At 40.6% G+C, this 26,888-nt stretch overlaps 1 protein-coding gene across 1 annotated transcript in view; it reads left to right on the top strand.

Annotated features, from left to right (window-relative positions):
- The window catches only part of LOC125397828 (uncharacterized), a 294,931-nt gene that overhangs the window by 96,746 nt on the left and 171,297 nt on the right, over window positions 1-26,888 (top strand). Inside the window, exon 9 of the mRNA XM_087896704.1 lies at window positions 26,530-26,793. Within this exon, the coding sequence (XP_087752830.1) occupies window positions 26,530-26,793 (264 nt within the window). The remainder of the gene's footprint in view (window positions 1-26,529; window positions 26,794-26,888) is intronic.

Genomic DNA, 26,888 nt, shown 5'->3' with positions numbered 1-26,888 from the left:
ATTTGGAAGATGGGGGCCATGATGCTGTCCTACCCTAGGTTGTGCAGAAAGGCGCCTTGACAATGCATAGCAGGAATTCAGCAATCTCCCTTTGTTATTGTTGTAATCACACAATCTGTCTGATAGAGAATCCCATACAATTTTACCCAGTGGACTTTTCTTTTGACTAATATGACAAATGCTTGTATTTCAGATAACTTTCCAATTAACCCTTGGGTAAGAACAAAGTAGCTTAACTTTTTTTTTTCCTTTGCTAAATGATTCCAACGTCCTTGTTAAAAAGCATAAGGATGTGTGGGGTTTTATCTGGGCTGGTTATGGAGACAATTTGTCCCCTGATAAAACCACCAACTGCCAGTAGCAGAATTTGAGGACAGGTACAAGCAGTTACTATTCCTGATGCCTGCTTGTTCAGGCTCCAAATTTGATTCTTCATCCTCTCTGTCTACTAGAGAAATTTTTCTAAAAGGTGAGCTTAGCTAAGGATTGAATTAATAATTTTAAGGGTTCTAACCAGCAATATTGTACAATTATATTCTGTGAGAACGTTTCAAGCCAACTTGTTTTTAGGTGTTTTGAACTGAGCTATGCTATCATGTGTTCTTACTACTGACATTTTCTCCGGTGTCCATTGTCTCTCAAGTCCCTGGTAAAAATGAAAATTCTGGATGCAGGTGCGTCATCTCTTCTTGCTGGCTTTGTAGAGGCTAGCCCACACAAGCTGTTGAATGACTGTGATGGTAACTGTGTGAAGTAGCGCCTTTTAGAGTTTGAAAGTCTTGCTCTACAGAGTGGAGCTACTAAGACTTTGATATGGTGACCCTTTAAAGGCAGGCACAGTAGGAGGCCCCTAGTTCACCGAGGGTCTACCTTTGAAGGGGACTCCGGACTCCAGTCTTGTGCTCTACTTTTGCTTTCTGGTTCATGAGGTAAGTCATTCTAGCCATGCCCCCACGTCTCTAATCGGATTTTCATTTCACATTTCTGCCATCTTTACAGAGGCTGAGAGTCATGGATATCACTGAAGTTGGACTAGAACCTTTCTAGCTATTTCCTCTACATAAGTTAATTGCCTTGGGTATTTCTTAACAGGGCTAGAGTGCTACCTGCTACACAGGGGGAGGTTCTGGGCAAAGTGCCAATGGAAAGAGTTGTACCATGCAGGTCTGGAAGAAAACACACTGCAAGACATTGCAAAGACCATTTGCAGTGCCTACTTGGTGCTGAGTCCGTAGGGACAGGTTGGTGAACCCTGGGACAAGAAAAGCATCCCCTTCCTGACCATCAGAGAAAGAAGCATCTTTGAAGGGTTAAGAGAGCAAACCCACATTTTCTGCATGTGTCAGAAGTAAGGAAAACATAATTACCTCCTGCCATAGCCCAGGAAAATGTGTGCTCACAGGCTGACCAAACAGTATTGCGTTGTGTCCATCCCTTAACACCCACCCATAGCAAAAACAAAACAAAAACAATAAAACCACTATGTTACTTCACATTCAATGTATTTAATAACACTCATGACGAAAAATAAAAACAGGAAAAGGACCTAAAACAACGAGAATTTAGCAGGCGAGAGGAATCCCCAGAGCCTTTGTGCTCTCTGGAGTTGAGAGGCTATTGCTCGAAGTCCCATTTGCTCTGTCAAACTCAACCCAGCAGCGTCATGTTTTCTCATTAAGCGGACAACTCTGCCTGCTGGTCTCGCTGCTGTAGTTTGTAGGATACTGACAGTAGAAACACCTGTAAAGCTGTTTTATTTATTTATTAATTTTTAAAACCGGGTCTCATGGATGTCATGCTGGTCTCAATTCATTATGCAGCAGAGCGTGATGACCTAACTCCCCCTGCCTGCACCCTAAGTATCAGGATTACAGCAGTCCTCAATGCCTGCTTTATGTAATACTAGGGTTTGAACGCAGGGCTTCATTTATGCATCCTAAAAACTCTACCACTGAGTGATACCCTCAGCAGTAACAACATAGTTTTCTATTAAAAATCCATTCAGAAACATAAGACCATATCTTGGGTTTGTAATTAATATTGAGACATTTGAGATATCGATTTCATTTAAGATACAAGTCAGAGAGGCCTATTTCTTTCCTTACTTTGTGAGTAGTGGTGATTATCTTCCGTAAGGCAGCTGGAGAGCACAAGGCACCATACTTGTGTTAACTGGAGAATACTGATCATCTATCTGTGGGAAAAAACAACAACAAACACAGAAGCATTATTTAAATAAAAGAACAGGGCCTAATTACAGGAGACACTCTGAGTTTGGGGAGGAAGTGTCTACACCACACACCCATAAGGTTATCTTGCTAATGGACCTTTGGCCAGAACACAAAGCCACAGCGTCACAGTGCTAAACCTTCAATATCAGGCTGAGCCAGGAGGTCAACACTTGAAGGTTTAGTGAAACTGCTGCTGCTTATAGGAGGTAGAGAGGGCTCCGAAGGGAGGTAACAAATGTGTGCCTAAGCCTAATCGCGCAGGGTTCCAGCCATCCATAATACAAATATACAGTGTTTTGCTGTTATCCCAAATAATCCCTTATATTAACATGACTCTTGTTACTTTGTGAGGTAGAGGTCATCCAATAAGAAGAGTTAAAGGAAAAATATGAGACTTACGCCCCTTACACTGCATGAACAACACCAATTACTTTATTTCAGCATAGTGGGTCAATTTCATTTGTGGATTTTAATCTTAGGCCTGTTGGTGCTGAGTGCTTGCTTCCAGATTTTTCGGTAACTCCTTGGTAGAAGCGTCGAGAACCTGCTCGTCTTCTGACACTTGTCCTGGAAACATTTCCAATAGAGATTGCCATCTCTGTTACCGTATCCATTAACAGTCTACAGATGTAGATCTTTGGGAAGAAATATGCAACGTGACGTATGTGCCTTTTGACTCCTGGTTCTGGCAAGATGATGGAATAGGTTAAGTATTGAGGTTATCTTAGTCCACCGTTCTGCTAGGATCAGGGATTAAAAGGCATATTCATTGTCAAATTTCCATTCTATAAACATCCTGACTCTCCATAAACGTGGGCAAAGGGCTTTGGAATGTATAAACACTCAAGAACAAAAGGGACAGCCTTGTGCATGAAATACCAAGAAAAACTGGCAAACGAGAGAGAGATGAGTGGCATACTGGACAGTGGTACTGCGAGAGAGGAAAGGGCACGATGATCAAAGTTGGTCAATTAAATGGTTGGAATACAACAACTATCCAAGGGACAAGGCTTTGTATTTATTAGATATGGAATTTAGAATATTTTCTGCCTGAAGACTAGATGCCCCAATAATGTCCAAAAGGAATGTACAAGACCAAAAATAAAAGAAGATGCATAATCCACTAAGTAGAAATTATCTCTGATACTACTATGTCATTCATATTATCAGGTAAATAATAAGAATTATTTATTAACTTAAACTCTTTTAAAATTGTTTCTCTGAATAATCTACAATATGGTTCTATAATTAAAAATTGCAGCGACTGGAATGAAAAATTCAAAAGGTGTATTAAAGATTAGAACTCTCCAACCAAGAGCGTATCATCAGAAAGCCAGGTGAGGCACAGTTCCCTAGACTATTGTATTTATAAGTAAAAAAAAAAGATGGAAAACATGAAAATACACGTACACCCCCATCTCTGACAATTTCCAGAAGGAAAGAATGAGGAAATGTTACATGAAGAAACAGGTGCTGTTCATTTCTCAGACACATGGCAAGACACTCACACACTCTAAGCGGGACGGTGCAAGACCAAGCCGCATGAACACATTCTAAAGATAGCAGCGGACTGGGGTCAGCTAAGCCGCACATTTACAACTCAGAGATTAAAGGATACTCTTGACAGTTGATATTGTCAACTTGAGAGGATTTGGAATGACCCAGGAGCTGGACATCTGGACATCCCATGGCGGATTACGTTGGTTACCTTACCTGAGGTGGGAAGACCCACCTGGGTGACTTCGTTCCCACCAAGGCTGGGATCCTAAACTGTACAGATGGAGAAACAGAGCTGAGAAGCCAACAGGCACTTATTGCTCTCTGCTTCCTGGTTGTGGATGAGGTGTACTAGCGGCCTCCAGCCCCTGCGGCCCCCAGCTCCCTGCCATGGACTGCAGCCTTGAGCTTAGGGCCAGAAGAAAGAGTTTCTTCCTCAGGACACTTTTGTCTGTACTGGATCACAGCAGCAGGAAACGAGATGACACAACACAGATCATCTTATCTGTCACCCAGGAATTGGGCCAGAGGTACCACAAAGGAATGGAACCATTCCTTCCTTACTAAGAACGTGGGATTTGCTTCCTAAGGCTGACATGAAAAGTTCACAAAGTTTAGAACAAAAGTTAATATGTGCTCAGGGGAGGTTTTGTGGTTTTCTCATGGATTCTGGCAGATTGAAGGGTTCCTCAGTTTGTAGATGCCCCCTATGATCCTCTCCACATTTTCCCTGTGTGTATATGTGTCTGTCTGTCCGTCTCCATACAAATTACTCCTTTTCATAAGGGTTACCATGTTGGGTCAGAGCCATGTTAGCGACATATTTATAATTTGGTTAAATAAAAAGATCCCATTTCCAAACATGGCCATTTTCTGAAGTACTGTGTGTTAGAAATGTGAGAATGAGAATGGTCAATGTACTTCTTTCTGGAAGGCACAATTCCCTCTACAACAAATACATTCTTACTAGCAGCTTGCTGAAAGAGCTAACAAAATAGCATTCAAGATCAAGGAAGAACGCAAGAGCAGGTGACATTTTCAGTCTTTCTTCAAATCTGGTTGAAATGGTGTACAACTTTCAAAAAGTACTGTTAAAGATATGCCTTTTCTCCTAGACTTTAATAAAAATAATTTGATAATTTGAAGCTTTTGCACCACAAAAGAAAGACTAACGGGTCACATAATGTAGATAAGTATGTGATTATATCTTAATTAACACAATAAGAAATTTAAAGTGAAGGTTCCAGTGAGGACTCTAGTGTCTCTATACTTTCCATAAGACAAACAGAAGGGAATAGCCACTGCCTTGAGTCATTCGTAAGTGCACAAGACTGTATCAAGTTTATTACTGCCATGATAGGATGTGACAAACCATCCACAGGAAAACCACAGTGGTCCTTCAAAAATTTGGTGAAGGATGCCTTTGGTTTTTTCATCTGCTGGGATTTTAAGACACTAATGTGTCTAATAAATACAGTAATGTGACTAATAAATATAGGGATTTATATGAGAGTCAAGGAGAAAGGATGTCAAAAATATTTTAAGAATGTAATGTAAAGTATGAATTAAGAATGAATGTGACCATTATTTTCTTGTCCCATTAGCTTGCATGATAATTCTTTTTGGGTGACATTTAAAATATCATTATTGACCTTTGGCAATGGTAGTGCAACGGGAAGCAACTTGTGTTAATTATTAGCTAGAACTGTTATGCTTGCAGTTCTTAGTTTCACTGGGTACGGGGATAGGCCAACTTATAAAAAAGGATACAAATAATAGGTTAAAGAAGCAAAAACAGCAAAACTCAGGCAAAGAACATTGATTAATGAATTTTTAAAAATTCTTAAAGGTCATGTGCTGAAGTTAGGCTGAGCCTCGGGCAGAGCTAATGAACATGACCAAGCCCCTCTGTGTGCAGCAGGTAACCCGTGCTGACTCGGAATTTGCTGACATTACAGGGTTATTATTTCTGGAAGGATGCAGCATTCTGGAACAATTTCTCTAATGATTCCATTAAGACCATGGTTTCCTTCAATTTAGGGTAACATATTTCATTTTTCACATTACCCCACAATGCAGAGGAAATGAAAGCGTGTCTAGGATGGAGGGTCTGTGTCAGCCAACGGAATAGGGCGGGGTGGGGGGGGAGTCACTTGCTCTTGATGGCACTTAACCCCGTTTTATATTTGATAAGCACATCTGTTTTGTGGGTCGCGTGTCAGTGTGTGAGGTTGTCGAAAGGCAGAAAAATTGGGGGGGCTTAGAAATCATTCACTTAGGGCAATCTTGAGGATCTCTCAAAGAAGAAACGGTGGCTGCCATCACATGAATGGTACTTCCATACCCAGGTCAGGGCAAAGAGTCGGCAGGACCAGGGGCTCTGAGAACATACTGAGGACACAGGCTTCCAGATGGCGAGCCAGAGAGCCGGCATTTGGTGCTCATTTATCAGGAGGCTCTTCTTGCTTACCTATTTGTGCACAGATGGAGCCTCTGGAGAAAGGTACTTTGGTTCCTAAATAAGTCATCTGCAAAGGCTGTTGTAAGATGTTTTTCAGCCGATATTTCAATACAAAGGAAAAATGCAAGAGGCAGGATATAGCGAGATGTGTGCTCTAAAACTTAAATTCTGGCTCCAAACTTCCTCACTGATAGGACTTGGTGAAGTCATTATCTCCCCTTGTCTCTGTGATCTCCACTGTATGAGTCATCACCGGAAGCCCTGTTTCCTTGAAGCCAGTTACCAACAGCAGTGATCTGGAGTAAATGTAACAGTGGGGCCAAAGAGCGCATTTCTTTTAAAGATCTTCAGCTCCAACGAGCAACCACAATCCACGTATTTACCTTCTGTGAACTTCTCAGTCGCTGCCCACTGTTCCCTTCCTTTCCGTGTCCATGATTATGTCATTTGAAGGAATACATGACTGGTTATGAGCAATCCTTAGATTTCTGTTTCTTGACCTATTTTGTGAAAACCGAGAAGTATTTGTAGAGCACAGGGAAGAATTTGTTGCTTCCACTGATATCATGACACGTTAAATTGTAGGAACTATTTGGGGTCAGCACTAACATTTGTATTTCATGCATGGGAACCTAAATTTTGGAAGAGTTTGTCAATTTATACAATATCCGATAGATTCTTAGGACAACATTGGAATGGAACCTGTACCCTGTAACTATGGGTACTCAACTATGGTTCTCTAACTCCAGTAGCATATTCTAACTACTTTACATATAATTATCCAAATTCTAATTATTGGATAGCAAAATAATCTTTCTAAAACATCATCTAACTTCTTGATTAAAACCATTTGTGGACTCCTAGTTTCTCTTAGGATAAATTAAACTTGCTGTATATTAAAAGACCCCAGGCATATAGCTTCTGCATTCTTTCTCTGATATTTCCCCACATCCGATAGAGTCACCCACTGCCATAAACTCAACTACACTTGAATTATCACTATCTGTAATCTCATGTGTTCTCCAGGTTCGAGCTTGCCACCTGGCATTGGTGAGAGATATTTACTCCTACTTACCCTTCAGATTCTAAACTCATTCATTTTGCTACAGTTTGTATACCATAACTAGGCACCAATAAGACTTTCCCCAGGGTTTGAAAACACTGGATATATAATATCATGTTCTTCAGGGCACGGACCCCTTACACTTAGCAGATAACCAAAAACTGATTCTAAAATAAGAACAAAACCTGATGTGAAACTATTTGAGAGATTAGACAAATTTAGTGGGAATTCAGCTTATCAAAAATATGAGTTGTTTCTTAAAAGAACAGAAGGCAAAAGGAATGTTAAGATAATGTCAAAAGATGTATCATAACACAGGTAATTTTTAAAATTAGATCATAACAGAGAAGAAACAAATCAATTCAGAGACGATTTTATTTTAATATATACAAATGGGAACATATGAGAACATAACAGTACCTTTTGATTGTATTGCTCCAAGGTAATTTGTTCTTTCCTTTTTAGAAAAATAATATTTTTAGAAAAAAGTTTTTCAAAAGAGAGAGGAGTTCACGCACTAACCCTTTCCCTTGAAGCACAAGCAAACTCAGTGTAGCTCATTCTCAAGTGGAAAGGAAGTTTTAGGGTTCAAGATTAGGCCTTAAGGAACTAACAATATCCTTTTTCTATTGTGTTGGATGTCTTTCTCTTGGATATTCAAGTCATCTTGCAAAATACCAAGTTCATGGCTGGAGAGACTAGAGAGTGAGGCCGTGGCTGTGGCAGAACGTCCACGTCTAAACTCTTCCTTATCCCTGACAAAGTGCAGGGTGTGGAAAGCCTGCAACCTTCCCTTGCAGCCCAGTGTTGAACCCAAGAGCAGTCCCAGAAGCAGGCGGAAACCTTCCAGGTGTCTCTCGGGAATTTCTGCTATGCATAGATTTACAATGGGTCCCTCATTTGTTAATTACAGCCTTGATGTTGATAAAGAGCACATGAAGCCTCCTTTAAACCATGTTTGGTATTTTCAAGTGAAGACGACTGTTTTTTGCTATGTTTTGGAGGAAAAAATATAAGTCTTTATTGAGAAAATCAGTCCAATCATTAAAAAAAAAAGTTGCCTTCAAGCCAGTATTCCTGCCCTGGAGCCGCATTAGCTGTATACACACTGCCCTTCCTTTTCTTGGTCATGGGCATTAAACCTGGGCAGATTAAATTATTCATACGCTGTGTCTTATTCAGTTCAGGATATTGTGATAAATGGCAAACAGTGAATGGCTTGAGCAGCAAGCATTCGTTTCCCTCAGTACAGGAGGCTAGGAAGGGAGACAACTATTCTAGCAGATCTGTTTCTTTGGTGACTGCCCTTCCTCTGGCTCAGATGGCCTTTTGTCAGTCCCTACCCGAGGAGAAACAGTTGGGAGTTGTTGGCCTTCCTCTGCTAACCCCACTAATTCTCTCCCGACACCCTCATCACTTCATCTCAACCCCAGTACTTTACAGAGAGCAACCTGTAAACTCTCTTGTGTGGGGACGGATGCTTACACATGTGTTATACATGCATTTTTGTTCATTACAATGTGCAAATGAGAAACAAGGTTATTTCGTAAATGGTCATCCCTAGGCTTAGAACAATGCATACAACAGGAGAGCCAAAGACATATGCCAGGGGTTGGAGAGATGGCTCAATTGTTCAGAGCGGGTACCAGAGGACCAGAGTTCAATTCCCGGCAACAATATCAGGTGACTCACAATGGCCTGTAACTCAAGCTCCAGGCCAGAGCCTCTGTGGGCACCCGCATTCTTGTGTGCACATACTTCGACATAATTAAAAATAATAAAAGGTAATTTACAAATAAGACAATGTGGAACCTTGGCAGCTAGCCTTCTTTAATTAAATGAGTTTTCGTGAGTTATTGGAAATCTTTGGTGTTTGGCCCTAATTCAGATGGGAGGTTCTGAGCTAGTTCAAGGTTATTGCACTGTACACAGCCAAATAGATTAATTTTATTTGCATTACTAAATTTATTTTATATTTTATTCATTAATTTAGTCACCAATACCCTATTGGGTAAGAAAACGAAAATTATAAAATCTTTGCTATTTTTCCACTGAAGGCTGAGAGCTTAATTTTTCTCTTCTTTAATCTAAGAGGACTCATTGACTATTAGCTCAAGGAATGTGGTAGAGGTAATACTGTAAAGTTTGGGGTTCAAGCTTAGGTCTTAATGGACGGACAGTTTTCTTTTCCTATTGTGTTAGAGGTCCCTTTTGAAGGCTTCCTCTAGCAGCTGACGGGAGCAAACTGAGAAACCCGTACCCAAATATTAGGCAGAACTTGGGGAAGAAGGATTGTGGAGCCAGAGGGGTCGAGAACACAGCCCACAGAGAACACAGCCCTCAGAATCAACTAATCAGGGCTGCGAAGGGCTCCCTGAGACTGAAGCAGCAATCACGGGACCTGCATGGAGCTGTGATAGGTCATCTGTATACATGTTGGGTGGTTTAGCTTGGAGTTTTAGGAGGACATCTTTAAGCGAGAATAGGGGTATGTCTGACTTATTTCCCGGCTCTTGAGACCCTTTTTCTTCCGCTGGGTTGCCTCGTCCAGCCTTGATATAAGGGTCTGTGCCTACCTAGTCTTATTGCATCCTGTTATACATTGTTTGATCGATATCCCTGCTGGGGTGGAGTGTGGGGAGTGGGGCAAGGCTGCTCTTTTCTGAAGGGAAATGGAGGAACAGTGGATCTGGGAAAGAGGGGAGCAGTGTATGCGGGGAACTAGGAGGAGTGGAGGAAGGAGAGGCTATGGTTGGGAAGTCTTGTAGGAAAGAAGAATAAATAAAAGTTATAAAAATGTCCCTCTTGGATCTTTAACTCATTTTGTAAAAATACCAAGTCCATTGTTTGAAAGACCTGAACCTGGGGCTATAGCTACAGGAGAGAGAAGGTCCAAGTCTAAACCAACCTTCTACTTGCATCAAACAGGGTGTGGATTATCTAGGATCCTCCGTTTCTTCTTAGCCATGAGCTCAAGAGTGGCTGCGAATGGTCCGGTTTGTGCCAGGAAGGGTGGATGATCACCCCACTGAATTGTACATAAACATAACAGGGAAATTAGCTATACTAAATGAGTATCATCCTTTAAAGCCATTGAGGTTTCAGGTAGTTTGTTACCAACCTGCTGTACTGAGTGCTGTATTGTGTGCTGGAGAAATCACCATGGCTCTCCTTTTAGAGTGGTCAGGGCCTGAGTAACTCCCATTAGCATAACCTGGCATGCTTTAATCAAAAATTTAAAATTAGCTGATTTCTCTATTTAGTTTTGAACTTTCTAAAAGGCATTTGTGTCTTCAGTGGACTGGCTTAGCTGCCGGTTATGCTAGGTGCGTGCAGGAAAATAAATGTAGGAGGAAAAAAAAATAAAGGAGATTAAAAAGGGGGTTTTACGGACTGAATTATGTATCCCCCAAAACTTACATGTTAAAATATTGATCCCTAATAGCACCTCAGGGTATAACTATTTGGAGATAGGCTCTTTAAAAGGGGTAATTAAGACAAGATGGAATTGATCAACCAGGTAGGTGAGAGAGGAGAGAGGATGAGATAGGAGAGGGAAGAGGAGTGAGGTGGGAGAAGGAAGGGAGAGAAGGGAGAGAGGCTAGGTCACACTCAAAGGGAAAAATCACGCCCAAATCCAGAGAGAAGCCGGCCACCTAGAAGCCAAGAAGGTCCTCAGAAGGAGCTAACAGGAGTAACAGTCCAACACTGGAAATCTACGTTCTGGACTGAGGAAGAAGCATAATCGTTGGTTAAACTCCCTGGCCATGGATTTGGTGTGTCAGTCCAAGTCCGTAACACGAGGTTATAATGAATTAGGAAAATGGACCGGCGAGTGCCGCAGCAGCATCAGGGACCGTCCAGGTAAAATGGGCCTTCAGGAGGGCTGCACTCTTTGTGGCTGGCCGGATAAAAACGGCAGGTTATTGTGTGAGAACGTGGTGAAGTGCACGGGAGGACAACAGTAGACCACATGCAGTGAGCAGGCAACTCGAAGGCCCAACGTCATGCCCAGCTCTTGCAGGATGACAGAATAGTCTGTGTTGCGGGGCAGGAGGCGGGAGGCAGAAGGCAGGAGGAGCATCTTCTCATGCCCCCACATTCTGCAAAGACACATTCTGCATCCTGGTGCCCGCAGTCACGCGAGTCTTCAGGACAGCCAAGTTCGTGTGCTTGGCATGGGGGTGGCAATTCCTGCAGAGGTGGGCAGGCCAGAAGGAGCTGTTTGGGGTAGCTGTGAGATCCACAGTGCGCATGAGAGGAAGACCGCCAGGCATGATGGAGCTGAAGAGTGGCCCAGCCAGGGATTTACCCCTGGATGGTAGAGACCTAGTGGCAAGCAGTCTTTTAAGATGACCAAAGCCAAAGAGACCACTCAATCAGTGATTACTAACATAGTCCCCCGGAAAGAAGGCCTTGAGTCCAGCTGCCTGCTTCAGGAACTAAAGGTGAACTGACCACCAGCATCAGCATGGATGTAGATTCCCTTTGTCAGCCTTCAGAAAGGACTGTATCCCCACCACGGAAGCCTTGATTGCAAATCTACAAGGGACCTAAAATCAGGAATTCACAGCCACGCCTGTCCAGATGACCCATTCAGAAGAAAAGGGCAGACAGAAGAAACAAAATCAAACAGAAAACTAGAGACAATACCATTTTGTTGTTGTTTTCCCTGGTGGGAAAAGAGCAAGAAAAGATTTCAGCCTTTTATAAATTGTCATGCAATCCTTTCATTATTACAATAAGTTTGTTTTGCGATAAGAGTGTTCCTTTAGGGTGGCCATGATTTTGGCAGGAGCTTTTGTCCTATGATAAAGGACACATAGGCACTTTAGACACTATAGAGAAAACTTCCCTGAACTCCCGGCGCTAGCAGACTGTTTTGGGGACATATATTATTTTAAAAACTGTCAGTCAGTTAATCTTTATTTATCACTGGGACAAGGTATCATTTTTATAGTGGTAGATGGGCACCATTTTTGTTTCACTGGAGGGAAATCCAATCTGAATAAAACAGCAACTTTTCACACATGACATCTAATCCATGCATGTAAATCAAACCGAGAATCTATTATTCATTATTAAAAGAGTGGCGTCTTTTTATTCCACTGAGAATGAAACGCAAATACTGTGAAAAATTTAGTGCCCTTTCTGGAAATTTCCCGACACCCATCATGCTGCCGTCTTGCTGGTGCTTGCTCTCGTTTTTAAAATATAGCCATGGAATTAATAAGTTTGAAGTTTTACGCCTGAAAAAAAAGAATTGCTCAATTTCAGTGAAATAGACAAATTTATTTTTTATTTAAAGTTTCCTAAATACATAAGATGGGAAAGTACCCCAGTAGTGCTCAAATTTCAATATGTATATAAAGAATATAGTTCATATTCTTGTCATTATCACTCATGGCCGCAGTGTTCTTCCCTCAAGTGCTTTCTGAAAACGGCATATATATCAGAAACTGATTAAAATGACCCGAAGTATTAATTCGTAAAATATGATGAACCCAATACTCTGAAAGAGGTTATTTTCTGTGTGACATTTAATATGTAAGAGTTGAAACGATTTTAATAACTCACAGGAAGGAGTGGTCCTAGGGAATCCAGACCCGGAGCATGATTGCTTTTATTGATTATTAGTTATTACCATTAGCAGGCCAGGGCCCTGGCATATATTATATTTTATGACTTGAGAAAGTTTCCCAACATGTGAGTTTGTGGGAGGCCCTTTTCTCAGCTCCAAAATGGACCACTTTAGCTGGTCGAGGAAACCCCAGACTTGTTGAAACTTTGCTGGCCACACCAGTGGGCCTCAGTGTTCACTATCAACAATGACTTTCCCTGACTTGTTTCAAAATTCACATTCTAGAGTGACCATGCAGAATTATCTCTAATTAGGTGAAGGGAAGCCCAGTCCTGTTACCCCAAATTCTACCAAAAATAGACCTTAGGTCCAAAGGGTGCCAGCCAAAGTGTATCTTCAGGATGAGACTTAATGGCATCCTGGTTCGGCTAGCATTCACTATGATGAAAGTGATTTGAACTCCTGGGGCCCAGTCCTCTCTTCTGGGACATGAGACTCTAACATGCAATTCACACTGTATCATAAGCCTTATGTGTTTTGTACAAGCAGATTAGCCTAATTATAAGTAGGGAATTCTGAGTTCTTATCACTTACCACTAACCCTCTGTAGGGAGGGTTCCTAGCTTTCCTCTGTAGCTTACAGTTTTCTGGCCTTTAAAAGAATTCCTCCAAGGAGACTAGTTAGTTTTTTCCTTGTATAGGAATACTCAGCTCACAGTCCTTTGCTGCTCTCGTGTCTCCGTTTCTTAACTCCCAGGTGACAGGAACAGTTTTAAGTCCATCAGTACACAATTTCACTCACAATACATATTCGGCCATCTCCCCTTATTGGAACAAATATCAACTTACAAAAAGAGAGGGTTTGATTTGACTCAGAGTTTCAGGGGTGTCAGCCCACACTCAGTTCCAACCTCCCATTTCTTGCTCTTTAGGGCCTGGGGTGAGACAGCACACACAGCAGGTCACATACTGGAGTTAAACCCCTCAATCCATGGTGGGAGAAAGAAGGAAGAAGAGACTGTGGTCTTGCAATGACTCTCAGTGACCCAACATCCTCCCCCAGGTCCTACTTCTTAAGAGACCCTTTCTCCCAGCAGAGCCAAGCTAGAAACCAAGTCATTCGCGTAGGAGATTTTGAGGACATGTCAGATCTCTATGACTTATTGATTCTCTGGTATGACAGGAGGGTAGTAAGTCCTCATGCTTTTCCAGGCACATGGCTCTGCACCGAAGAGACACCACAAAGAGGAACTTGAGAACCTAACTCATTGTTCAACCCAATTTACCGATAAGATAAATTGAGGTCAGGCTTTCCCAAAGGACTAAAATGAGACTCTCAACTAGATGCACGTGACTCCACAGTAGAAGTGCTAGGTTCACAACCTTGAAAGAAGCAGCGAGAACTGAAATACTGTTTTTATTGTTTTCTATGCTGGGGAATCATTCTTCCATTCCTATCATTTTTTGTTGATTTTTTTCACAGATTATTCTATTTCTAAAGTCACACTTTCCTCTTTCCAGCCTCTTCCTGTCTGCCTCTGAAGAGACTAGCCCTGTTCACACGCTGTTGTTTTGTATAAGAGGTTTCTCTACTACCCCATGCCAGCGAGTGGTTGCTTAACCTTATGGAGCTTTGGACTTAAGTTTTCTGAGGGTGGAGAGCTTTGCTTTTCCTGGAAGGTTCTCTAGAGGGGCAGACCTGATAGCATGTATGGGGGCCTTTAAGAGGGGGTGTGCCTGATTGGCTCATATGAATACGGAAAGGACAGACTCCCAGTGGTCACATGCCACACCCATTCTCCCAGGACCTCTCCCTCCCTCTGCTCCCTACAGACCTACATGTCAATGATTTTTGGAGACACCCTCACAGACACACCCAAAAATCTGTCAAATTGACAAGCAAGGATTATCCTCACAGGCCTCTTTGCTTACCACTGCATTGTTGTATTTCTAAAATGTAGCCATCTCGGTGTGGACTCCCAAACTTGACCAGCAGACTTGCAAACTTCAGAGTCTCATCAACATCTTCAAACACATCGGTGAGCTGCCTTTTGCTTGGTTTCTTTCTTCCTTCCTTCCTTCCTTTTTTTTTTTTTCAGGCTGGGAGTTGAACCCAAGGGCTTGAGCTACTGAAGCAACTGCCCCACCAGTATGCTTCATTTTCAGGAAACTAGAATTACCTTTTTTAAAAAAAAATAAAAATTGATGTTTTATGTAGTTTTGCACATTTTTAGTTTACTGGGAATTCTGCATTTTTATCTTTGTCCTTTGTGTCTGTTCACGTGTGCACTGTATCCAGAGTTCAGAACGCCCTAGTTACAAAATAGCAGTTCTTGTTCACTCCTCATGCAATTCAACAATCAAATCATTTTGAATTCTCTAAAGAGGAGGAACTTGCTTCTATATTTGAACTCACTCGCGTTCAGAGGGAATATGTTTTAATATTTCAACATCTATACAGAATGCTTTACAATTCCTTTTAAAGTATTAATTTTCATATGAACATCATGTGAAGTCACAAAGGACTGAGTAGGGCAAAGAATTTCTCCAAGGCCACATAGCCTGTTAATTGCAAAGGATAGGCTTGGCTATCTTCCCCATCCATCTGACTCACACATGTACTAAACTGTAGGCAATGACTTTGAATTGATAAAACTCTCAAAGCTTAGGGAGGGGACAGGAATAGAATCCACGTTCAAACCCCCAAACCATCACCGACTGCAAGGACCAATGAAAATCAATGAATAAAGCAAATAATATCAAGTCATACCTGTGAGGAATAGTTTTATGTCAACTTGATATAAACTAAAGTTACTTGAGAGAAGAAAATCTCAGTCGAAAAAAATGCCTACATAAGAGTGTACTGTAGGCAGGCCTTCAGAATATTTTCTTAATTAGTAGTTGATGAAAGAAGGCTCAGCTCATTGTGGGTGGTGTCATCCCTGGGCTGGTGGTCCTAAGTTATATAAGAAAGCAGGCCAAGCAAGTCATGCAGAGCAAGCCAGTAAGCAACACCCATCGATGGTCTCTACCTCAGCTCCTTCCTCCAGGTTTCTGCCTTGTTTGACTTCCTTTCATGATGAACAGTGATAATGGAAGTAAAGCCAAATAAATTCTTTCCTCGTCAAGTTGCTTTGGCCATGGTGTTTCATCACAGCAATAATGTGGTAACAAACCAAAACAAAACAAAAGACAACATTCCTGCCTTAGGATCTTCACTGCACTTACAATAAAATCCAGATTACTTACCTAGGCCTGCAGAACTTATTTTGCCTTTTATCCTATTTTCTGACTTTATTACATGTTAGTTTCTTGCTTAGACATTCATTCCAGTCTCCATTTCCTTTTCTGAATATATCAAACTCATTCTTCCCACAAGCCACCGAACTCAATGTTCCTACTTAGTAAGTGTCTCCCTTAATCTCTGACATAGCAGTAGGTCTCAGTGCTAAGTATTTTTGACATAAGCAAAAGTGTCTTGACAGAACACATCTTGTCATATTTTAGCGTATTGATTTAAGATTTCAGTATCAATTGAGGTAGGTCAATAACTTACTACTAGCGATACACAATCATATTGGTCAATTGCCTATTGCCTTTCTACCAGTTTATAGCTAATGGGTATTAAAAGTTTGTTATGCAAGTGCCAGAATTGTGCTTCAATTATAATAATTGACATTTAATGAATGTATGTAAGTGAATATTCAAAAGGAACAACAATATTAGATACAATTGTTGATAAGAGTTAAATCAATAATTTAGTCAATGGGGAAACAAGTGATTTTCCACCCTTAAGCCTTGTTCTTTTTATTCACCTCTGAAATGGGCTGGTGTCAATCACATAGGAGGCTTGATGTGTGCACCAAGTGCCATAGTGAGTGTGCTGTGTAAAATACAGAGAACTGCACAGACACTGACTTCATGGCTACATGTCTTTGGTATGGTGTGGGCTGCCCAAAGGGAAAATGTTGATTAGCAATTATTGCCCAAAGTTTTCTCCTCTCCAATGATATATTTGCATGCTCCTTGTAAAGTCATTTGCAGCTAATTTGTTGGTCTTTGATCTAATCAGACTGCAGATGTTCAGAAACGCCATCTTTTTGTGCATTGAGGCTCGCTCACTGGGGTTTGTAAAAGTAATGGGCTGTGCCCAATTTTCCCCCAATGTGTTCAACTCTCAGGGACAATGAAGGGAAAGATCTGTCTTTTGCCTAACAAGGAGAAAAGGAAAAGGAAGCACAACTTTTTATTTTCCAATTTAAAAAAATCATAGGATGGAAAAAGATTGAAGAAACAGAGGAGGGATTATCAATCCCAGAATGGAGTTTTCCAAATTAAAATATTTAATTAAAATTCTTTCAGTTCCATGACTTTCCCCTTCATCTCAGTCTTACTGCATGGAGAATGGTGTGAAGGTCATATGACAGAGCCAGAAATTATTCAGCTAGGATTCAGTCTTATTTTAGACAGGAATTGTCCTAATCAGGGGAGTTGATGAGACTTCATCGAAGATGCTCAGATCTTCTTTGTCAGTCTTTGCATCTGCATGGGGTATCGAGTCTCAAAGAATGAGCTGAAGGTCCAGCGTGGTCACCTGATTCACTTGTATTCCTCATTCTGATTGAAATCGAAGAATAAATGAAATAATAATAAGCATTTGAAATAAGCACCTGTGGTAGTTTAAATGTAATTGGCCCTATAATCCCAACTGGAGTAGGAGGTGTGCCTTGTTGAAATAGGTGTGGCCTTGTTGGAGGAAGTATCACTGTGGGTGTGGACTTGGAGCCCTCTTTTGCTCAAGCTTCACTCAGTGTAACAGACAGACCACTTCCTGTTGCCTGCAAGATGTAGGACTCTTAGCTACTTCTCTAGCACCATGTTTGCCTGCATGCTACCATGTCCCACCATGATGATAATGAACTGAACCTCTGAACTGTAAGCAAGTCACCCCAATTGACTGTTTTCCTTTATAAGAGTTGCTGTGATCATGGTGTCTCTTCATAGCATTAGACATCATAAGCGCCTTTGAGTAATTCTGATGCAAAACAAACTTGGTGGTAGCTGTTGCTCTAAAACCTTCAGATTTTAGATTGATAGTGACTTTTGAATGGTTAAATTAGTTGTTCAGTTAGAATACAGGCCTCAGGTATGAGATCACAAGATTGGGTCCTTTATTCAGTATTAGTCACTTATAAAGTAGAAGGTAAACTCAGCCTTTCAAAAAAAATTTGTTCATTAAGGATGCTGAATTTTATTAGAACAAGCAAGTTCTTACTTGATTAATTCTAGGCAAGATGTAGATGCAGGAACCCAAAGTGTGTGTCTTGAAGACAGTCATGTGGGAAAAGAGGCCACATTTCTTACATTGTAGAAACCATGAAGAACAGTCCGTGGGATGGAACGAGATGGCCTTGAGGCCTCTGTGCATGAACCAAATGCTGACTTTTTGCATTCGTTTCTCTTGTTTGTAGTAAGTAAGGCTTGAACCACTCTCTGAGGCCTATGCTTGGATTCCAGTTTTACCTCACAGCTATTTTGGATGTCTGTGGACCCAGATCTCTATGCCTCACTCCATGCATTTGTAAAACTGGGTTCATAACAGATTATACATCATGGTATAGTTGTGGTCATTAAGCTAATGAGGATAAAGTGCTTTTAAAAACTGCTTTGAGTTTAGTGAATAAGTGTTAATTGTTGATATTATAATGATATTTAGGATGAAGGATTTAAATTGATATTCTAAAGCATACACCTTATGCACTTGTATTCAAGGGTGCAGGAAGTGAGGGTCTCTTTTCTATTTGGAAGCTGTGTGGCTGTAACTCCTGTGGCCCTCTGTCCTTGTACCTAGGCCAGAATAAATTTCCAAGAACAATTACTTTCTTCTATCGTGTAGCAGATAGACAGGGGATTAGAGCTAATTCGTCTATATTTTAAATTCACAACTGGGAAAACAGAACAAAAAAGAATCACACTATAAAACTCTGTCTGCTAATCTAGATCACCCTGGGCTCCATATCAATTCCCAAGCACCTTTCTGAGCTGTCTGCTTCCAAAGGAACATTTCGTTATCTCTAAGGCAAATTAAGCACTGATTTACTTCCTTGACTCCCTGGAGTATCCTCAGCAGAATTTAGCTCTGGAAGACACTGTTCAGTTTATTTCTATTCTGTTTATCTGTCACCATTGCTTCTTTCCTAGCTCTTTATAGATAGTGACAGCAAGCTCTGAAAAAAAAACAAAACAAAACAAGACAAAGCAGATAGATTATTTATTCAGAGGTAAGGGAGAATTTGTTCTCAGGTTTGTCTGATGCCAAAGCCCATGCTTTCAATCTCTAGAATATACAGCTTCTCCTTTAAATGAGAGACGTAATTACATAGAGAAGGCTGGATAATTTGGTTTTAAGTATCCTGAACCCTTTTCAGTGCACTGGAAGAATAGCAGCCATGGTAGATGTCCCATGAGAGACCCACAAATTTCCCTGCGTTCAGTTTACTAGTTGAGGTAGAGAATGTATGAATATCTACATGTTTATCTATGCTTAGCTTTACTTTCATGTTGACCAAAAACCACTAGCTCCTCATATCCAGTGACCTAGGATTACTATTACTTTTATCTTGGCACATTAGTATAATGCTGGCATCGTAAGTTTGGTTATTCTGTGTTTACAAAGAAGCCATTAGCTAATGGCGTTTCACAATATGGGCCCACTTTTCATTCTTGCCTCACACATCCTCTAGGATAGAAGGAGACTTTCCTCATTGTTCTCAACCTAACTCACAGTCAGGTTGAAGAACCACTTTCTAGAATGTTTCTTGTCTCCTGGGGAAGTAGAGAAGAAAAGACAACTTTGGTGGATTTAGAGGCAATGGTATATTCTTTGCTTTGAAATAATGGATGTGACTTGATTCACCATTGAATCTTTGTCCATAACTAACATGAGAGTGACCATGACGTACTGTCCTACGTCATACTTAGAATATGAGGAAGTAGCACTAATTGGTAAATAGAATTTGTGGCACTGTGGCTCTTCAGCAGGGGGAGTCACTTCTCAAGAGTTAAAACTGTCGCATGTGGACTGGTTTACATTCTGAATTGTCTAGTCTTCTAATGTGGTTACAGGCAGCAAATGAACAGAACCCTAATATCATGGAAAGTCTATGGAGCCAGAAACTAGATGTAACAGTTGCATGAATTCGGGGTCTTCTGTACCACTATTACTAGTAGCTAATTTTCAAAACATTTTAAAATGTCCTTTTCTGATCTCATCCAATGTATTCCTTTTAAAAATATAGTTATTTAATGTAAGTTTGAAGGAATCACACATACCCTAATTTATATTTAGGGCCGCTGGGTACCTCTACCAACACATCTGCTTGAAAAGTTGTGGATAAGAAATCTTTTCTTAATGAAGACCATGCCATGATGAAATAATAGACTGTGTGTGTGTGTGTGTGTGTGTGTGTGTGTGTGTGTGTGCACGTGTGCACGCGCACACACGCACAGGCAATTCAAAGAATATTTTCAACAATAGTCATTTGATGCTATTAGTGTGTATACATGTATCTGTGACATGTGATCTTGGTTTTCAACTTGACATGCATGAGACTAGGGAACCCACATAGGAACTGCCTTGAGAAACTGTTTATCAACTTGGCTTGTAGGCATGTCTATTTCTTGATTGCTAGTTGATGTAGAAGGACCCATGCCACTGTGGTTGGTGACTCCTCTGTAAATGGACATGGTCTGTATACCAAGGGCAACCGAGCAAGCCATGGGAAGCAAGCCACCAAGCAGCATTTCTCCATGGTTTCTGCTACAGGCTCTTGCTTTGAGCTCCTGCCTTGGCTTCCCTTCACAGTGGGCTATAACGTATAAGAAGACATAAACCCTTCTCTTTTGGTCAATTGTCTATCAAAGTAACAAAGAAAGCAATCTGTAACAGTATTGTATCATTTAATATGCATTTGATCTAATAGGAAATACAGCTAGAAAGTGAGATTGTGCTGTGGTTACGTTCAGATCTTAAACAATGCTAAGGCATTCCGGTGCACATAGTAAACACAGGATGTAATACGAGGCCAGTTAGGCGTGAAATAACCTACCAAGTGACTGAAGGCAGAATTTAAAACAAGCCAGTGATTCTAGAGGCTTTTAGTTATGTGTCCAAAATAATGTCACATGACCGGAATACAGAGCAAAGGAGCTAAGCAGTGAAATACAACTTAAATTTTCCATGTGGCGTGTAATATTTTATGATAAATTCAAGATCCTGTGATTAGGAGATATAGATAATGACCTGGAATAGCCCTCAGTTTGTAATAAATGGACTTTTCAGTTCGCTATCAGCAGTGATCCTTTATTCTTAAGAGTTTGTCTTTGTCTTGATTTTCACTGGTGACCCCGAGATTCTTAGGTCTTGTTTCTATGGTTCTTATGTGGAATTTTCTGAACCTCTTTTTGCTGACTGATGTCTTTCATCAGTTTTATCAATTTATCTCTTCAAATGTTTTCAGCTCCATTGTCTCTCTCTCTCACTTTTGTCCTATTTGCTGGAATATTCCATGGATCTTTCATGCTATCATCTTTTCCCTTTCCCTTTCTTCTTCCCTCCCTCCCTCCTTCCCTCCCTCTCTCCTTTCTTTCTTTCCTCCCTCCTTCCTCCCCTCCATTCCTCCTTCCTTGCCTCCCTGCCTCCCTCCCTCTTTTCCTCTTCCTTCTCATTCCCCTCTTCGTTCTTCTTTCTTCTTCTTTGGCCTCTGTGCTTTAATTGGGATAAGTTTACTGTCAGACAGACTTCCACATTCATTCATCATGTATTTTCTGTTGCGTCTGTTTATACTCTTGAGCCAATGTCATGATTTTGATCATGTAAAATATTTTGTTTCTATTCTAAAATACTTTTATGTTCTCCTCTGAAATACTCATTCCTTCTTCTAATTTTGATTCTAATAATATAAAATCTGTGTTAACTCAAGTTTCTGATCATATGTGAATGTGTATTAGTTGGCTAGTTTTTCTCAGTCATGCTTTACCTCTTCATCCTTCTATATCTTGTAGCTGAATGCCTGTGGTAGACATTGTGGTGCAAACTGGAGAGAATGAAATAGAAAATATTGATTTACTCATCAAGGTCTGACCTCTATGTTCACATGGGGAACTGAGCTGAACTGGGCTGATTATAACATTAGTTGGTTTGAGTACCCCACTGAGTTTCAAAGATTTAAGTTATAGACAACCCCTTCTTCCATTTGGGCTTGGTATCCACTGCCATTCGAACTTTTGACTATGTGCTGCTCTTCAGTATTCTCACAAAATTTCTGAAACACTGAGAATCTCTGCCTTCTTACCTGTACCCAATTGCCCACATGCTACTGAGTACTTGTGAAGGTCCTAGGGTTAAGAATTGGTCCATTGTAATGGATTGGCCTACATCTTGAGTTCGTTCTCCTTTATGCTTTCTCTTGCAACATCTGGAATCCAGTGTCAGGTCTGCTCTTCCATCTGCTCTAAGGATTTAGTTTACTATAAATCCGACTCCTCAGTTCCCATAAAGATGAGTATTCATGTCATTTTATAACTTTGCTTTAAAGAAAAAAGAAAAAAAATATGTTTGCCCCTGCTACTGCTGCCCCTTTATGGTGCTGGTGTTAAAGCCAGCGATGGACTATGCTAAGCCAGAACTCTCCTGAAATATCTCCTCATTCCTTCTCCATTATGTGAGTCAGTTCTCTGTAACTGTCTCTATTATATCAAGACATAAGATTTGAAGGCCCTGCACTTTTAAAAGTGTTCTATCAGCATTTTCCCTGGTCATGAAAGCTATCTTACAATGCGGGAGATATGACTCAATGGGTAAGAACACTGGCTGCTCTTCCAGAGGACCTGGTTGAATTTCCAGCACCCACATGGTAACTCACAACTACAACCAGTTGCAGAGCAATTCCAGTTCCAAAATATCTGATACCCTCTTCCTGCCTCAGTGTCATCAGTCACATACATGATGCACTGTCTCACATGCATGTAAAACATTCATATACATGAAATATAATAACATTAAAAATAAAAAATGAAAACAAACCAAGCTATTCCCTCTATAAACATTTCAGAAATGCAGAAACAGAAATTATACTTGGAGCATAGCTTTTCAACACTATTCTCGTTTGTTTTCTTGTTGTTGTGATAACACCACAATCAAAAGCAATTTGAAAAAGAAAGGGTTTCTTTCATCTTACACTTCCAGGTAACTAGTCCATCACTGAGGGAAGCCAGGGCAGCGATTTAAGCAGAAGTGCAGTCAGGCTCCATAGGAAAGTCTCATACTGGCATGTTCTCTTTAGCTTGTTCACCTATCTTTCTTAGACAACCTAGTCCCACCTATCTAAGGGTGACACCACCCACAGTGGGCTGGGTCCACCTACATCAATTAGCAGTTAAGAAATAGCTCAGAGACATCATCATCATCATCATCATAGGCCAACCTGCGGGCAATTCTTCAACTGAGGTACCCTCTTCCTGGGTCATTCTAGGTGTGTGTGAAGTTGACAGGTAGCGCTGTGACAGGCATGGTACATCATTCACTGCAGGGCAATAATTTATATGTATCTGGTTTCCTGGACATATGTTTCTCATTCCCACTCCTCCACTCATTGTTCGGTTCCCCAACCCTCATTTGCATCTTAGTTTCTTCTTCCTTGCCATTCTCCCATATGTATCTCCCTTCATGTGGAAGATCAGGGACATCACAGCCAAAAAAAATGTAGTGAAGTTTGTCTCGGTAAAACCCCATGTTCTGTACAGTTATTCATGGTGGTCAGAAAACGCAGCTCCTCCCAGGACCATGTGACCAGCAGGTACCAGGACTCTACTGATGAGATGACATTGGCGCCCGAGCAAATGAGCGCGCCTACTCATTTTCATATAGAATTTTAAAATACAAAGTTAATGAAAGCTACTCAGACATGTGTCATTTCCTAGGCTAGCTGTGGAAGTAGTCCAGCTCCTGGAAGTGGCCCTCAGAGAGAGGAACATGAAAACTTAGCAATCTTTCTTGCCAAAGCACAGTCAGTCAGTCTCAAGGTACACATTACGGGGCTAAAGATCTCTTGTTCAACAAGCAGTAAGGGAAAAGCACTCAAAGCTTGCATTCTGAAAAGACTGTTGGTGTCAGAGAGAGTGGCTTCCTTTCTTTAACAATATACCACACTTTTGGGACCAGAGAGATGGCTCAGCAGTAAGAGCACTGGACACTCTTGTAGAGGACCGGGGTTCAGTTCTGAGCACCCATCTGTGACTCACATCCACTCTGGTTCCAGGGAATCTGATGTCCCTGGACACTGGGCATGCATATGGTACACATTCATGCAAGCAAAACACTCAGACACATTAAGTAAAAACAAACAAACAAACAAATAAATAAATAAGTGAATAAATAAATAAATATGAAAGAATATGTAATTCCTTTCTTGTGTTTCACCCAGAATCAGTGGACGTTTTTGCCCTCTTCCTATACTGTTTTTTCTTCTTTTTTTCAGGGGCTGTGCTAACAGCTCCTGAGATAACATGATTACTCTGTACATCCTCTATGAGCACTGTAGCAGGCGACACAGTACTGCAGAGGGCTTATACACCCTACTTGAAGATACGTCATATTAACAAAGGATATTTGTGTTTGGTATGGCTACTAATGCAAGCTAAACTTAAATATGTTCTTTTCGTTCCACATCATCCAGGAAGTGGTTGAGATAATTCATAAATACAAATGTAGGATGAATGCATAATTCATATTTTCTTGTCAAGTTAGTATAAATGTGTCATCTCTATGAAGAACATACTTAACATCACTGTGGTTTGGGGCTTTATTATAATTTTAGGTTATTGACTGGTAGCACTTAAGATTGGATCCAGGGCCTTGCATATGGTAGACAAGTACTCTTTCACTTAGCTAGATGCCCAATCCTTTCCATGGGTTGATGAGGAAATTCAAATCCATGTAAACTCAGGTATTAAAAGAGAAAGTAATTTACATAAACCTGCCACAGACGCCATTGTGGGACTGTTATTGCTCATCATATTCTTCCTCATATTCTTATCCTACCTACTTCAAATACTTGCTGAGAAGCATTGGTTTAGTACAAGGAGGGTCCTTGCTTTTACAGATAAATCCAATGATAAAACTGAAGCACTGTTTACGGCGTGGGTTCAGCTTTATTTTTAAATCTTGGCTCTAACCAGGGCGGCGATGCCATTTCTCCTCCTCCGTTTAGTTCTTGTTCTCTTGTTAGAAATGTTACGCGTGGCCAGCTAGCCAAATGAAAAGTACAGCTTGATTAAGGATCTCTTGTGTCAATAATTTGTGCCTAATGTCTTTAGCTTTCCCATGGGCTGTTGTAGAAAATGGTAAATCTGGTTTAAATGAAATCTGATCCCGTTAATGGTTTAATAGCAGCTGCCACAGGGTTATGGTGCTTTCAACAGATGTCTCTCTGTTACATTTTATTCCTAAACTTTAGTCTTAGGGTGTTCATATAAATCAAATAACTAAAACTGCACATGTTTGGATAAATGTTTTGTGAAAAAGTCTATGATAAGACACTTTACCGTCAGTTTAAAACTATTCACATATGATTTTGTAAAGTAAATTATGTATATAATATTTCTTAAATAAAGATAAATGTCTTGCTCTTTTATAATTTCTTTTAGCTGAGTAATGAGCCTCGTCTCTACACCTAAGAGCAAGGCTTGGTCAATGTGAGCATCGACTCATCATTGCCTACTGCTATTTGTTTGGCTCCAGAAGTGTCCCTTTTGGTTAACAGAAGTTACAAATCTACAATGAATCTAGTTTTTCTTTCTTACAATAATAGTTTGAATCATCATGATGAATAGAGTTAGCTTTTCTGGACTGTGATAATTTATTTAACTATTGTAGGAAGGATTTGTTCTGTGCAAAGCACTTAAGTCAGATATGTAGATGATCCAGAAGATCTGAAAAAGGGACGTGATATCATGATTATGATGGGAGACAGAGATTGTTATGTGATTAGCCTATTTCTGTGCTATAAATATTTCACGCATGGTAATTTAAAGAAGAATAGTTCCATGGGTTCGTGGCTCTGTAGGCCGGACAATTCAAGACTGTGGTGACATCTGCTGAATGCTTTCTTATTGCATTGCATTATGGTGGAGGGCCCTGTGGAAAATGACAAGTAACTGGTTTAAATCTGTTATTCCCTTCATACAAAGCCACTGATACTATGCTGAAGGCCCCACCCTTATGACATCATCCAATCCCATCTCCTCAAGACTCTATCTCATTATATCACTAACACATGGATGAATGGATGCGGTTTATAGCACAGATATTTAATAAACACATTCAATCCTTAACAACAGCAGGCATATCAGCTCAAACCAATAGGAAAAAAATATAGTGTAGCGTGCGAATTACAATGCTACAAGCTTGATTCCTAAAATTTATCAAGCATGCAGTCACTGGCGGAGCCATGCTTTCATGGTTGTATGGCAGCTGAATTACCTGAAGCTGGAAGACTTATTGGTAAATTCATCCAAGAGTAGGTATTTGAAGGCAACAGGAGGTAAACAGAACACGTTTCTTCAGTTTGAACTGTCTTTGGGTATTTCTGGAATGAATAGCACCCTCTTGATGTTCTTCTGTCAATATTTGGGACAGGTACTTCCTCAAAGGAAATCTGTGAGGCCTGGCTTGTCCTTTTTGTTTGAACTCGTCCTTCTCCGTGGAACATGTCCTTCCAGTGACCTGGTCGTGGGCTGGGCAGCATTTCCCATGTGCGAAAACAACTTTTGTCTAGTGGAAGGAAAATTCAAGTGTCCCCTTCTCCGAGGAAATTATGACTGGAAACTGGACAGCTTCAGAAAAATTGAAGATTTGATTTGCGAAGACTTGGACCAGTGGCTGTGCAATTTGTATTTTAAGGTTTGCAATATGGTGGTTTTGTTTATTAATTTTTTGAGATTGGATTTGGTATTTGTAGTCCAGGCTATCTTCAAACTCTTGATTCTCATATCTCA

Source organism: Myodes glareolus, chromosome 14 (assembly GCF_982192425.1).
Source record: "Myodes glareolus chromosome 14, mMyoGla1.1, whole genome shotgun sequence".
In the NCBI taxonomy this organism is placed as follows: domain Eukaryota; kingdom Metazoa; phylum Chordata; class Mammalia; order Rodentia; family Cricetidae; genus Myodes; species Myodes glareolus.
This window is presented reverse-complemented; position numbering and strand designations above follow the sequence as displayed.